Source organism: Ovis canadensis, chromosome 18 (assembly GCF_042477335.2).
Source record: "Ovis canadensis isolate MfBH-ARS-UI-01 breed Bighorn chromosome 18, ARS-UI_OviCan_v2, whole genome shotgun sequence".
Classification (NCBI taxonomy): Eukaryota; Metazoa; Chordata; class Mammalia; order Artiodactyla; family Bovidae; genus Ovis; species Ovis canadensis.
The window spans coordinates 41093593-41110129 of NC_091262.1; the positions used below are offsets into that span (position 1 = coordinate 41093593).

At 41.2% G+C, this 16537-nt stretch overlaps 1 protein-coding gene across 1 annotated transcript in view; it reads right to left on the minus strand.

Annotated features, from left to right (window-relative positions):
* Positions 1–16537, minus strand: part of TRPM1 (transient receptor potential cation channel subfamily M member 1) — a 60176-nt gene that overhangs the window by 27409 nt on the left and 16230 nt on the right. The window contains exons 11-16 of the mRNA XM_069559002.1: positions 14211–14351; positions 13119–13148; positions 8375–8667; positions 6330–6558; positions 904–1026; positions 353–484 (exon numbers count right to left, since the gene is read on the minus strand). Coding sequence (XP_069415103.1) covers positions 353–484; positions 904–1026; positions 6330–6558; positions 8375–8667; positions 13119–13148; positions 14211–14351 — 948 coding nt within the window. The remainder of the gene's footprint in view (positions 1–352; positions 485–903; positions 1027–6329; positions 6559–8374; positions 8668–13118; positions 13149–14210; positions 14352–16537) is intronic.

Below are 16537 nucleotides of genomic sequence, written 5' to 3' on the forward strand. Positions count from 1 at the left end.
CCTGTGCTATACAGTAGGTCTTTGTTGGTTATTCATTTTAAATATAGCAGTGTGTATATGTCCATCCCAAACTATCCCTTACCCCCATCCTCCCCCTCTGGTAACCATAAGTCAGTTTTTTAAGTCTGTGGATCTCTTTCTGTTTTGTCAGTAAGCTCATTTGTATCACTTCTTTTTAGATTCTGCATTTAAGGGATGTTATATAATTTAATTGAGGATCTGAGTTAGTCTCACTTCTATTTGCATAATTCATCTTAATCCATTGATTTTTTTTTTTAAAGCACTTTTTTGAAGAAGAAGAATCATTCTTCTTGATTCTCACACATCTAAAACATGCTAAGGGAGGCCTTACTGTGTAAAACCAGAACTTGACGATGGGGGCATTGTAGAATTCACAGATCTTGGTCCCAATGGGGACACTTCGTTGCTTTTTGTGTTCGTTCTCCTCGTCCCCCTTTCTGGAGCTGACATCTGCATTTGCATCCTGAAAACAGAGCAGAGCACATGGCAAGCAGGCTGCCAGATGGGAAACTCCTGGGACCCTAGCCTCACAGTCAACAGTCAGGCACCTTCCCAAATCAAGGATTATAAAAGTGTTCTGTATTCTTTTTCTTTTGACATACTATTGTGATTTATTAACAACTGAATTTTTCCAATGGCTAATGACAGAAGACAACAAAATTCTGTAAAGCAATTGTCCTTCAATAAAAAATAAATTAAAAAAAAGAAAAGGAGTAAAAGATTTGAATAGGCATTTCACCAATGAAGGTATAAGGAAAACAAATAAATACATTAATTATGTTCAACCTCAAATATTCTGTGTTCCTGCAGTGTCTAAATTCACGGCAAGAGAAATAGCAACCATTTTGAAGATGAGGGTTGATGGTCGGGGGCATCACTGACCATATTCTCCTCTTCTTTTTCTTTGCCGTCCTCATTTTCCTTGGATGTCTGATAGGAGAAGTCATCATAGGTACGAAAATCCAAAAACAAGATGGTTGGGGGGAGAAGAATCCCCATGATAACCTAGGTGTGTTGAGAAAAGTGGATTTTTAAGCTATGAGAACTCTTGAAAATTTTCCCAGTATAGGTAAAATTTTAAATGATGAGCTTCAGCATTCCTCAGTAAGCTAGCAGCCCTGGAGTGGGTCTGTCTCTGCTCTGATGGTCTGTGGCTTATTTGGTTTGGTACATGGACAGAATTGCAGACACTGAGAAATGTGAACAACCACCACATTGTTCAAGATGAACAGCAAGCAGGATGGTGTGGAATCCTAACTTAAAAAGTGAAGATCTTACATTGAGTTTCAAAGCAGGTAATTTTTTAAAGTAAAATAGAGTAAATAAAAATCAATTAATTAGACCAAAATATTTTAAATAGAAATAACTTAGATGTAAATGTGAATATATGGGCCAAGAGTTGGAAGACGAATGTGACACCTCAAAGAAGGATTTGTGGATGTACTTAGTGCCATTGAGCTGTATAGTTAGATAAGGCTAAAATAGTATGTTTTATATTATGTGACTTTTATCACAATAATAAAAAACATAAAAAACAAAAAAAGAAGAAAAAAACTCAAAGTTTTTCTGAAGAAGTAGGAATTCTGCCTTAAGAATATAGGATAGAAATCCTGATTTCTGTATTACAGATTCTGATTTACCAGTGCTCATACTCAATCATGTGTGTTGATTCTATAAAATAAATAAATTGGTTTTGTTCTTCTGGGAAAACAAGAAAGAAGAACTTAGCATGGGCTCAGCCTAGACAGCAAAAGGATGGCCTAACCTATAGATGGAGACCTCTGTCATTTTTTCAAAAAAACACGTTTCTGTTTTTATTTTTTAATTTTTTAGCCATGCTGGGCAGCATGTGGGTTTTTAGTTCTCTGGTCAGGGATCGAACCCCCAGCCCCTGTATTGGAACAGTGGAGTTTTGACAACTGGACTACCAAGGAAGTGCCACTCTTGCCATTTTTATCAGTGTTGTGCTATGTACCTCCAATACTGAGCTGTTTCCAATGTTAAGTCCTAATTTTTAAAAAAACTTCCCCCTCAGCCATCCATTATTAAGAACAACACAAAGGGGCTATTTCTATCATATACTAAAAATTATATTATAAAACATTAATAATTAAAGCAGTGTAGTACAAGTATATGAAGAGACCAAACAATGGAGCAGAATGGAAGGATCCAGAAAAAGATTCAAATACACAAAAGTCATTACTTGTGAGACAAACACCTCATCCAATGGGAGGAGTAAAGATGACTAATGCACGGTATTGAGAATCTGTGTGATCATCTATAAAATAATTAAGTTGAATCCATATGTCACACAGTCACTAGAATAACTGTCTAGCTCAATAATTTCATGAAAGAAAATAGGGGAGAGGGATGCATAGAAAGACAATTAAACAACTAAGAATCATCCCATGAGAATTCTTTCATAAATGGAGGAGAAAGCCTTTCTAATGATGCTCCCAAATGAAGACACAATCAAAGCAAAGATCAATAGATTTCATACTTAAATCACAAACTTCTGCACAGCAAAAACACATATCACAACCACAGTAAAAAAAAAAAAAAAAACTCATGGGAAAATATACTTGCAGCTCTTGACACAGGCAAAGGACAAATCTTTCTAATTAGGAAAGATCTCCTAGACTTCAAGAAGGAAACTTCTAACAACCCAGCAAAAAAATGGGAAAAGCAGTGAACTTAGGGACATTTGTATTTACAGCAAATGGGTTTATTTTCACTCACAAGAGATATTCAGAGACTTTCAGGTAGTCCAGTGGTTTGATCCCTGGTCACGGAACTAAGATCCCATGTGCAGTGTGGCCAAAAATAAAATAACAATAAAGAAACTGATAGCATCTTTAAAAATGTGGGGGGTGAGGTGGGGGAAAGACATTCAAAGAAACTAGGCAAAGATCTCATTTTTTACCATTAGATTGTAAAAATTCCAGTGTGTGCTCACACACCATATTGGTGGGATTGTGGGAAAACTCTCTGCACAGTGGCAGGGGGTACACTTCCACAGAAGGAAAGGCTATCAAATCAAAAGTCCATATCCCCATGGGACCAACAGCTCCCCTTCTGGATGTTCACCTAGCAGACATGTGAGGCACAATGTGTGTCCAAGAGCAGCCTTGGTGGCCATGAGTATAGCACCCCCAGGGGTGAGTGACTTGCACTGGGGACTGGCCTGAGCTGTGACAGTCCGGGGTAAAGGGAAACAGGGGAAGCAGGTAAGAATGAAGGAATGTTCTATGTCGGAATACAGAAAGAGTTCCCACAGAAGTGGAAAAAATGTACATAACAATGACTATGTCAACCTTGGTGAAAAAGAAAAACAGTAAGTATATTTAATTCACCAGGAAAAGAAAAGAGAGTATTCACATTCGCTTTACATATGGAAATATACATAAGAAACAAATATCAGTGGTTGCCACTGGGTGGAATAGGTCACATGGGGAACAGGAGTTAGCAGAGAGACCTGTTACAATGTTGCTTCTGTATTATGTTTTGGTTTTTGGGCCCAGAGGCATGTGGAATCTTAGCTCCTTAACCAGGGATGGAACCAGGGATTGAACCCACACTTGAAAGGTGAAGTCTTAACCACTGGACTGCCAGGGAAGTCCCATAAACAGTTTTAATTTTTTCATATGTTCATATGATATGAACAAGTCAAAGAATTAAATTTAAAAAAACAATCCTGGCTTTATAATAATTACATATTTATATTGCAAATTAAAAATGCTTTGAAGGAAATTTGATGCTTACAAATATTCATACCTATGGATAGACATTATATCACAAAAAAAGCATTGGGTTAAAAAAAGAAAAGGAAGAGATTGCAAAACACCCACCAAATCCCAAAAACATGGTACAAAAAAAGAATATAGACTATCTCATTAATGATATTTTTCCTTTTGGAAACATTTTGTACCTACTGGTTTAAATCAATATATTATTAAAATTAACTTCAGGACTTCCCAGGTGGTCCAGTAGCTAAGACTCTGAGCTCCCAATGCAGGAGGCTCATGTTGTCTCCCTGGTCAGGGAACTAGATTCCATATGCTACAACTAAAAGGTCCCACATGCCTCAATGAAGACTGAATATCCTGCATGCTGAACTAAGACCCGGTGCTGCCAAATAAACAAATAAGTTTTAAAAGTTAACTTCAACTGTTTCTTTTTTACTTTTTACAATGTACTTGAAAACTTTTTATAGCTATTAAAAATCTTTTTGTAATGGGAATAGTTAAAGTTTAAAGCACATATGTGATTTATTTCTGTTGGACAGTGCTGCTGAAGACAATACAGTTTAATCTCACTCTTTAAATTCTGGCATGTTTTAAAATTACTTTTTAGTATATACATTCAACTACTTTTTTTTTTTTTTTAGCTGTGCCAGGTAGCATGTGGGATCTTAGATCCTGACCGGGGATCGAACCAGTGCCCCCTGCATTGGGAGCCTAAAGTCTTAACCCCTGGACCACCAGGGAAGTCCTGGTGAACTTTTAGTACACATGTACCCTGTTTGTTTATGGGTTGAAGAGCTGGAACATATGGACCTGTAGACTTGATCACAGAGTGGACTTGGGGGTGCTCCTCTGGCTTTCTTATTTTCTGCCACTTGGCAGCTGCATGCTGAGGCTGGACCAGACCTTGGTTGTTTGTTTGTTTTTTTTTAAATTTTATTGAAGTATAGTTGATTAACAATATTGGGTTTAATTTCTGCTGTACAGCAAATTGACTGTTATACATATATTCTTTTCCATCATGATTTATTACAGAATATTGAATATAGTTCCCTGAGCTATACAGTGGGACCTTGTTGCTTATCCATACTATATAAGCTAGTTTGCATCTGCTAATTCCAAACTCCCAATCCTTCCCTCACCCACCAACCCATCCCCCTTGGCAACCACAAGTTTGTTCTCTATGTCTGTGAATCTGTTTCTGGTTCGTAGATATGTTCAGTATAGAGGTTCTTCAATAAACTAAAAACAGAGTTGCCAAATGATTCAGCAGGCCCACTCCTGGCCATATATCTGAACAAAACTATAATTCAAAAAGATACATGCACCCCAATGTTTGCTCATTATAGCACTATTAACAATAGCCAGCACATGGAAGCAACATAAATATCCATCAACAAAAAAATGGATAAAGAAGATGTAGTACATATATACAATGGAATACTATTCAGCCATAAAAAAGAATGAAATAATGCCATTTACAGCAACATGAATGAACCTAGAGATTACATGGGCTGCTCTGGTGTCTCATCAGTAAAGAATCCGCCTGCAACACAGGAAACGTGGGTTCTATCCATGAGCTGGGAAAATCCAATGGTGAAGGAAATGGCAACCTACTCCAGTATTCTTGCCTGGGAAATCCTATGGACAGAGAAACCTGGTGAGCTACAGCCCATGGCGTCACAAAGAGTCAGATGCAACTAAGCCACTAAACAACAATGACAGGGATTATCATACTTAGTGAAGTTAGTCAGACAGATATCATATAAGGTCACTCACATGTAGAATCTAGAAAAAGAATACAAATGAACTTATTTACAAAACAGAAATAGACTCACAGACATAGAAAACAAACATATTTAATAAAGCCAAAGCAAGGAGGGATAAACTAGGAGTTTGGGATTAGCAGATACAAACTATTATATTAAAATACTTTTAATATAATATTAAAACTATTATTACATAATTTTATGTAATATTACATAATACTATGTATAAAATAGATAATCAACAAGGACCTACTGTATAGCACAGGGAACTATGTTCAAAAACCTATAATGGAAGAGGATGTAAAAAAGGAATATATAAATATGTATATATATAACTGATTCAATTCGCTGTATACCTGAAACACAACATTGTAAATCAACTATATTTCAATGAAAATTAATAATAAAATGATAGCAAGTACTTTCAGAGTCATAAGGCAATCTATAGACACAGAGCTCAGGTACCTGCCTTAGTGGTGGGTGGATGGTCAGGGGTGCACAACTTGTTAGAGTGGACTCCATGCCCATAAGCTAGTCTTGCTGCAGGTTGGGCTCTGGTGTTAGACCACCCGTGTTCAGGTGCTGCCCTTCACCTTACAGCTGGGATCCTAGGCGAATCCCTTCATCTCAAAGGTTCAGGTTCTCCATCTGTAAGGCAAGGATTGCCACAGGGTCTCCCTCCCAGGGTTGTTCAGAGTCATGGATGAAATAATCCACAGAAAGCGTTTAGCTCAGCAGGGCAGAGAGTCAGAGCCCACAGGTGTCACTTGACACTACATAGCCACGTCACGGGTACCTTCAGGCCAGGGTTCTTCCTCATCCGCAGCCTCCCCATCCACATGTCCGTCAGCAGCATCTGGCTGCAGGTGTGGGCAATGAAGTCCCGGTGTTTGGCTGCCACAGCCAGTTTGAGGCAGGTCGAATTGCTCCAGTTTTTCAGCTCGTACGTCAGTAGTTTCATGGCGATCTGCTCATCATGCTTGTAGGACTGGTCCAGGAGCTCCACAGCCAGCTGGCCAAAGTCTCTGCCGAGACACAGATGGGAGCGGGTGAGGCAGTGACAGCCACATACTTTGTTAGAGAGCTGTGTCCATGGGGACATCACGGAGCCACAGGACACAGAGTCCTTGACTCCCTGTCGTCTCCCATCAGGGAGCTCCCAGGGCAGCCAGAGGCCAGGGTCCGTGCTCAGCCATGTTGGAGGCTGACTTCCAGAGACCCCATGAGGACAAGTCGGCAGATTAATAAGTCTGGGGAGCCTTGGCTTAGAGAAAGAAGTGTGTCCACGCTTTCATTAGTTTTACCTCCAGGTGCCCCACTGAGTTCTCACAGGGAAAATGGGAGGAGAATCCCCTCATCCTTCCAGCCTGGGGAGGGTCCATTCTGAACTGTGCCCAGAGCACTCTGTTCTTCCTAACAAAGCCTGCCCTGGGAAAAACTAGTTAACCAGAGTTCAACCTATTGGTGTTTTATCAGAGCCTGACTGAGCTGAGGATAGGGAAATACCTAGCTCCAGCCCCCTGTAGCCATCCTGTCCTACCTAAGAGGTCCTTGGGAAGATCAAGTCCAAGGGCATAGGTTCACTAAGGCTGTACTCCTCTGAATGTGTGTTTCCTTATGAAAATCAGTTTTGTTGTCTTTGCGTTTAAATTGTGTTTCCCAGAAAAAGAATCAAGGACATAGAGAACACAGCAGTGATTACCAACTGGAACTGAGGAAGGGAGGGGGTGGGTAGTTGAGGTAAGCAGACATAAGCTTTTTTATATAGGGTAGATAAATAACAAGGTCCTACTGTATAGCACAGGGAACTATATTCAGTATCCAATGATAAAGTATAATAGAAAAGAATATAAAAAAGAATCATGTATATATGTATACACTGTTGTACAGCAGAAATTAACACATTGTAAATCAGCTATATTTCAATAAAGATATACTGTCTAAAATTGTTTTTTCACAAATATCAGGTATTAATGTATGTATGTGGAACCTAGAAAAATGGTATAGTTGATCTTATTTGCAAAGCAGAAATAGAGACACGGACATAGAGAAAAAATGTATGGATGCCAAGGAGGAAGGGAGGGTGAGATGAATCAGGAGATTGGGATTGACATATATACACAACTAGGTATAAAATAGATAACTAATGAGAGCCTACTGTACAGCACAGGGAACTCTACTCAGGGCTCTATCGTGATGTGAATGGGAAGTAAATCCAAAAAAGAGGGGATACACATATAAGCATAACTGATTCTCTTTGTTATACAGCAGAAAGTAACACAACATTGTGAAGCAACTATGCTGCTGCTGCTGCTGCTAAGTCGCTTCAGTCATATCCGATTCTGTGTGACCCCATAGACAGCAGCCCACTAGGCTCCTCTGTCTCTGGGATTCTCCAGGCAAGAATACTGGAGTGGGTTGCCATTTCCTTCTCCAATGCATGAAAGTGAAAAGCAAAAATGAAGCCGCTTAGTCGTGCCCGACTCTTAGTGATCCCATGGACTGCAGCCTACCAGGCTCTTCCGTCCATGGGATTTTCCAGGCAAGGGTACTGGAGTGGGGTGTCATTGCCTTCTCCGGAAGCAACTATACTCGTATAAAAATTAATTAATGAAAAATTGCATTTCCATAGTTTGCACAAGAAGACAGTCAACAAAAACAATGACGGTCCAGAAACGCCTCAGAAAGACAGAAGGAAAAATATTGACACAATGGACAAAGCATCTGATGAACAAGCTTTAAATATGATGATACTTAAGTATTTGCCACCCTTCCTGGAAAAGGAGTGGTTCTCAGAACAACCAGGTCTCCCTGAGCTCTACGTTCCCTCCAGACACTCACTTTGAGTTGTTGTCCAGGTCCTGGGAGATGTCGTCCACCAGCTCGCTCTCGGAGGACTCGTGGGCCATGGATTTGTAGAGCTTGCATGCCACCAGGGCCTTGGCCATGCTCTCCTCCCCCCGCTGCCAGAGGAAGACCGCCATCTTTTGGCGCTTCATCAGCACAGCCCACACCATCAGCTCGTGGAAGGGGTACTGGAATCGACTCACAGCCGGGTCGTCCACATCAATGTCCAACTCCTCCTCCTTTTTCTTTTTCTTCTTTTTCTTCCCTTTGGCTGGCGGCTCATCATCCTGAGGGGAGAGAAACACCCTTACCGTGGCTCTGCGATAAACATGCAGTAAAGGGTTTCAGGACCAACTGGAAGAAGGGAAACCTCGCTGTCTGCGGGAACAGAGAGACTTCTTAAGTACATCTGTGTGTCCACCCATCTTATGAATTCTTTTGAAAAGGTGCACATGTTTATTATGAGAAGTAAACCACTGAAAATCAAATGAGCTGAAAAGGCATACTACTGTTTGAAGTTTATATTCCTGGGTTGGCAGGTTTGTTTGTTTGTTTGTTTGTTTGTTTTTTCCAGAAGCCTCTAAAAATTGAAGAGAAGCTGCAAAACTGAAAACAAAAAAAACACTTCAATCCAAATCATCCTGTGGGAGAGATAAAGCCCAAAACTCATTTCCTGAGGGATGTCTTTAAATACCAACACTCTGAACCAGAGATAAATAGGAAAAATGTAGAAGGAGGTGGAGAAAAATATCTTGGTTTTCTAGCAGTGGTTTGGGCTTCCCAGGTGGCTCAGCGGTAAAGAATCCACCTGCCAATGCAGGAGATGCAGGAGACAGGGGTTTGATCTTTGGATTGGGAAGATCCCCTGGAGGAGGAGATGGCAGCTCACTCCAGTATTCTTGGCTGGAGAATCCCATGGACTGGACAGGAGCCTGAAGGCCTACAGTCCATGTGACCTCAAAGAATCAGACATGACTGAGCATGCACACACATCTACCAATAGTTTAAGGAAGCAGGGGTTCTATTTTGAATGAGATTTGTCTTCTCATGGATGTGTTATAAGTGGAAGGCCAATGCTTTCCATTTCCAAGGGATTATGAGGGGTCATTCTAATAATAGAGCAGGATCCTAAAGGAAGGCATTCATGACTGGGAAAACTGGTGGTGAAACATGCATGTGGCATGGAATCATTCAGAAAACTAAGATCATGGCATCTGGTCCCATCACTTCATGGCAAATAGATGGGGAAATAATGGAAACAGTGACAGACTTTATTTTGGGGGGTTCCAAAATCACTGCCAATGGTGACTGCATCCATGAAATTAAAAGACGCTTACTCCTTGGAAGAAAAGCTATGACCAACCTAGACAGCCTATTAAAAAGCAGAGACATTTGTTTGCCAACAAAGGTTCATCTAGTCAAAGCTATGGTTTTTCCAGTAGTCATGTGTGGATGTGAGAGTTGAATTATAAAGAAAGCTGAGCGCGTAAGAATTGATGATTTCAAACTGTGGTGTTGAAGACTCTTGGGAGTCCCTTGGACTGCAAGGAGATCCAACCAGTCAATCTTAAAGGAAATCAGTCCTGAATATTCATTGGAAAGACTGATGCTGAAGCTGAAACTCCAATACTCTGGCCACCTGATGCAAAGAACTGACTCATTTGAAAAGACCCTGATGGAAAAGATCGAGGGCAGGAGGAGAAGAAAACGACCAAGAATGAAATGGTTGGATGGCATCACTGACTTGATGGACATGAGTTTGAGTAAACTCTGGGAGTTGGTGATGGACAGGGAAGCCTGGTGTGCTGCAGTCCATGGGGTCGCAAAGAGTTGGACACGACTGAGTGACTGAACTGAACTGAACAGACTATTCCAGGCTGAGGATCCAGTACCCAATAGGATAACAAAAATGGATCTCTGCTCTTTTGCAAATAGCTTTCTCATCAGTGAGCTTCTTTTATTCTCACACTGATCCTGAGAGGTTGTTAATGTCTTCTAGTCAGTCAGATGAGGAAGTTGTGGCTTAAAGGCTGAATAATTTGCCCACGTTCACATGAATGGAGAAGCTGGGCATGGGGTGGGAAAGGGGGTGGAGCCTGAGTCATGACTAAACCAAGTTTTATAAGTTCATTATGAGGTGTTCTGATGTTTTTATTGAAAGTATGATATCTTGCCTTGAATTTAAATGTTTTTGTTCTAATTTGTCCCAGTAAAACTGCAGTTTCAGTCATTTAGGGAATATTGAAATTAAAAAAGAAATATAGCTTTATTTTCAAGATTATATCAAGTCAAATAAAAATCCACTAAGGACTAATGAAATACTGTAAAACAGAAAGCTTTTTTTTTTTTTTTTTGCTACACTACAAAACATGGAGGACCTTAGTTCCCTGACCAGGGATCAAACCTATGACCCCTGCAGTGGAAGCACAGTCCTAACCAGTGGAGTCTGCCAGGGAAGGCCCAAACAGAAACCCCTCTAATCCTACCTTTCCATAGTATGTTACTAAAATATTAATTATATGCAACTTCTCATAAACTAATTTTAATATTGCTATAGACAGAAAATAACCAACAAAGGGTTCATTTCCCTAAAGTGCATGAACAGACACAAAGCAACAAGTGAAAGAGAAGCAACCCAATAAAATAACAAAACATATGAACTGGAAGTTAAGAAATGAATCCATCCACAATCACAAATCACAGTAAGAGCCTCTAAACACGCCTCAGTCAGAAATTAATTGGAAAAAACTAGTACATATAGAAGCAAATTGAATAATAAAATTACTAAGTTTGATCTGACAGCATGCTGAAAGCGAAAGTTGCTCAGTCCTGTCCAACTCTTTGTGATCCCATGGACTATATAGTCCAGGGAACTCTGGGCAGCCTTTCCCTTCTCCAGGTGATCTTCCCAACCCAGGGATCAAGCCCAGGTCTCCTACAGAGAAGTATATAATTGTGCCCAACAAACTGAGAAAATACATTTGTTCCAACACACGTGGATCATTAACAAAATTCCACCTGGCATTATTCCTCAGTTCTTTTGAGATTTTCAATCTCAACAAGTTCTAGATATTGGAAATCATACAGTCTACACCCAAAGAGTAATACTAGAGATCAATGAGACTAAGATAATCACAATAACAAAAGTCTGTATCTAGGCAACTTAAAATATGCTTATAAATAACTCTTGGATTAAGGAGGGAATTATAAACTGTTTAGAAATGAATATCAATAAAAGTTCTACTTACTGAAACCTGTAGGATACCATGAAAAACAATGCTCAGAGGAAAATGTATACTGTTCATGAATTTATTGAAATACAAAGAAGATTGAAAATGGGTAAACACTTTCAAATTGAGTCAATAAAAATAACACAATAACTCCATACAAACTATATGGAAGGAATGAATGCAAATTAAAATATATTAATAAAATAGAAAAAAGAAAAAAGAAAGTTGCTGGGTTAAACAAAAATACCAATGAAATCCAAAGACAGGTATGGTTAAGAAGAAAGGGAGAAGATATGAAAAAAAAAAAAACAACTGGAACAAGAAATGGCACACAACTAAAGACACTGAGTAAATTGAAAAAATTAAAATACTCGGTAAAGGTTTATGGGGCTTCCCAGGTGGCTCAGTGGTAAAGAATCACCCTGCCAATGCAGGAGACATGGTTTCAATCCCTGGGTCAGGAAGATCCCCTGGAGAAGAAAATGGCAACCCACCCCAGTATTCTTGTCCGGGAAATCTCATGGACAGAGGAGCCTGGCAGGCTACAATCCATGGGATCACAAAGAGAAGGACACAACTGAGAGACTAAACAACAACAAAGATTTACACCAGTGAACCTGAAAGTCTAGATAAAGTAAATTGTTTTCTATGAAAATATAACTGACCAAAGCTGACTCCAGAAAATAGAAAGCTTCGATGAACTCCTATTATAAACGTTATTACTACAGTGGTGAAAAAATGGGCCTCTAACAACAACACTGGATAGGCTATTATATAGGAGAGTTCCACCAAGGCTTCACTCAGCAGATAAACCCTACACGATACAACCAACCTGAGAGACTAAGGGATTGTGCAACACTGACTTTCATAACCCTTCTAGTTATGCTGAAAGTCGGTGTCAACTGTGAACAAGAAACAAAACCTCCTACCCTGAGTCCATACAGAAATTGGAATGCTACTTAACTCATGAATTTATTTGAGAAGAATCTTTACAATACTCAGTCTTAATATTGTGTTATGGTACTTCTTCTACTCGTTTATGTATTTTCATGTCTAGTGATTTGTTCTTAAGTTCACTTGTTAGGTTATTTCTGGATATTTTTGTCCCATTATGAGGAAACTTTGTTGATTTTCCTGGACTTTCTAGATACAAAATATTTTTCTGCCAATAATAATTTCTTCCTCCTTTTATATATTCTCCCTTTATTTATATTTTTATGTGGTAAAATTTTCAGAACACTTTTAAAAACCAGAGGGGATAATGATGCCAACAATAATGGGTGAGCTTGATTTGTTCTTGATTTTAATAAAAGTCAGCTGGGTGGCTTTTACCTTTTAAAAAAATATCTATGACCTTTGAATATAATCTGACTAAATCATCCAAGTAAATCTTGGTGTGTGGTGAAGTGGATTTATTCATGGAAAACAAATTCAATCAATTTTATGTTAAATACAAAATGAAGAGGCTCCATGATACCATGAAACCACTGGAAACAAGTCCTACTTACTTCCATTCCCAGAAGTTTGAGAGCTTTCGGCTGCATAATGAAAAGGGAGGGAAAAAAATTCAGTGGAATCAGATAACTGAAGTTACAATACTATGAGTTATACATTATTGATATCGCTAGTAGATTGATAATAGATTAAAAAGTACTTGGGGTAGGGAGGTTCAAGAGGGAGGGAACATATACATATACATATGGTGGATTCATGTTGATATATGGCAGAAACATTGTATTGTAATATTGTAAAGCAATTAATACTGTACAACACAATATTATAAAGTAATTATCCTCCAATTAAAAATAAAATTTTTAAAGCACTTTGTATAATTAACAATGAAGGACAAACCTAAGGAAAGCATTTGTCCTTCACAGTTAATGATATAAAGTACTCTTTTATCTATTAAAATCTATTTTCCTTTCCTCTGCTTCTGTCAGCGCAGGTCAAGTGAGGAGAGAGACGTGCAGACATGGGACCCCCACCCCAGGGAGAACAGAGAAGTTCACTCACAGAAACACAGACACAGAACTATGGGGCTCTGAGTAGGGCGAGAGGAGGGCTTCATGGGAGGTCTCACACATGAGCTGGGCATGGGATACACATGGGGTTTTGAAATGGGGAATGTGGCTGACACATTAGTAGAGTTTGTTCTGAAAGTGGTACATGGTCACCCACAACAGGGTGCGGATAATGAGGGAGAGCCTTAGACGCTTTGATCATGAGCTTGACAGTGATTCCTCAGGCACTGGGGAGCCTTGGGAGTTTGTGGGCAAGGAATGCCCCAACAGGTTCCTCATTTTGGAGGATCAGGGTGGCTCGAGCGGTAGGATGCATGGAAGAAAACAGAGACAAAGGAGCCCAGGAGGAAGACAGTCGTGGACAAAGGAAGGGGCAGGTGCAAGTGCTGGGCTGTTGGCCCAATGTGTGGAGGAAGAAAGGATGCTTCACACTGAGAGCCACTGCAGGAGGATTGGAAGATGTGTGGGGGGATGGGGTGATGAGCTTGGCTTTGAATAGGCTGAGTTACTGTGGAGGTGAGCAAAGAACCATGTGTGGCCCTGGGAACCACAGAAGACTGCGTGTCCGCTGAGCTCTACCCTCTTGGGTCCAAACAGGTTGTTGTAGAGAGTCCGGAAGCTCTTGCGCGTGTAGTTGCAGCGGTAGGCACCACCCATGAGATACTCCAGTACAAGCCCAATGTCTATGAGGCTGATGTGGTAGTCAGGAGGAAGGTTGCCCTGTAAGGAAAGGAGCCATGTATCAGGCCCTGCGAGAAGCTTCTGCAGCCTGGACTGCATCACACACCTTGGCGTCGTGGCCATCCCTGCTGGTGATGTGGGTGTTAACAGAAGCAATGGGGCGTTGAACAATCTTCTGTTACCACAGGATGGAGGGAGATAAGAGGGTGAACCATGTTCCAGAAAATGGGTTAAATTTTCCCATGAGATGAGTTAGAAACCCGCAGGGCTATAGGGGAGAGGTCTGGGCTCGTCTGTGGGCTTGGACAGAATGATCAGTAATGTGCATTTAAACATAAAGGAAAGAGGGACCTTCCCAGTGGTCCAGAGGTTGAGACTCTGCCTTCCACTGCAGGAGGCGCCAGTTTATTCCCTGATTTGGAAACTGAGGTCCCACATGCAACAGAGTGAGGCCAAAAAATAAAAATAAAGAATATATATACATATTAAGAATGTATATGTATGTACAACTGCATCAGTTTGCTGTACAGCAGAAAATAACACAACATTATAAATCAACTATACTTCAACAAAAAATTGATTAAGGGAAAAAAATCATTGAGAACAGATGGTGTAGCTGGTACAAGCCTTCCTTGATGTGAGTAGATTTGCCCTGTTGAGAAGGTGCTTTGACAGCTGCTTGCAGGGGAGAAGGTATCTTCAGGGGCTGGTGTCCAGATTTCCTATAGAAGGTGGGAGTGAGCGCATGATGGGCAGGAGGACTCTGTGGAAGGTAGGGGGAGGACGGGACACTCCTGGGACTGGGACCTTTCTAGAGAAATCTCCACATGGTGCCCCAGGATTTTCTGAGGGACCCCGAAGCTTTCAGTAAGAACACAAACTCCATGAGGTGGCTGGGAGTTGGTGAAGGGGCAGAGTTCTGCTGCAGAATGGATGAGGCTGTGTTAAGATGAAGGCAGGGTGTGGGCAGAAGGGAGAGGGACTGAGGGCATCCATGCACCTGTAAGCCAGTCACTCATGCCCCTGGGCAGCTGGCTGATCCAGGAGGCAGAGCCGACCCATCCGTTATAAGGGTGCTATACTATGTGCTATTTCTGGCTTAGTTAACTTCCTGCAGCTGAAATGATGGCGGAAACCTGGGGTCCATCCCATGGAGACTCTGTTATCATTTAGTCACTAGTCATGTTTGACTCTTTGTGACTCCATGGACTGTAGCCCACCAGGCTTCTCTGTCCATAGGATTCTCCAGGCAAGAATACTGGAGTGGTTGCCATTTCCTTCTCCACTCATGGAGACTACACTTTTCGAATGTCCTCCTTGTGCACAGGGACCTCATCCTTCACTTAGGCTTTGCAAGTTTGTTCAGCCCTCATCGTGATCCTTGATCAAGTCAGGGATTTCACATGAGGGGACAAGATACATCTCTGCCTCGGTGAGCTTGTTGTTTGTGGCAGGGGAGGGGATTAAGGGCCAAGCCACCCAAATCTCGACACAGCAGCATGTTCAGACACCCACTCTGCCTGAGTGGGCAGGTGAGAAAGGGCTTCCTGGGGAGGGTGACACTGAGGCAGAGCAGGGGCTGCTGCAGCCGAGGGCAGAGAGTACCGCAGATATGATCATTCTTGGCCCCAGGACAGAACACATGAGCGTGTGGTGGACCCCGTATGGTGGGCATGTGATGGGCCCAGTGGATGCAAGTGTCTTAGATGGAGCCTCAACTTCATGAGATGTAGGAGGCTTTGGCTTTCAAGTGATGGCATCCTGTGTCTGGGGAGGGCGGGAGGAGAATGATCGAAGCCACTTAGGTGAGACCTGGTTGGTTGGGTCTACACTTGAGTAGCAGTGGCTTTTGACTCTCAGTGCTTCCTTAATTAAGAAATCTGGGAAAGTGGGAAACAAGGGCAGGGCAGGGCAGTCCCTGGCTCCTCTTGGTTCCCAGACCTAATGATTCTGCTCTGATCCAATGAGCATTTGTGAGATAGGCTGGGACTGGGGACCCTTCAGTGCAATGCTTGCACCTGGACACATCTCTCCTTGAACAACAAAATACAAAGGAACTGTATGGGACTAAAAATAATCACATACATGTGCAGTTGGGGCAAATTCTGGACCCAAAAGATACAGGGAGACCAAACATTGCAACTGCCTCTTTTGAGAAGCCTGGGGCAAAAGCAGGGTACTGCCCCCTTCATATAGCACCATGGTTTTTCCAGTGGTCATGTATG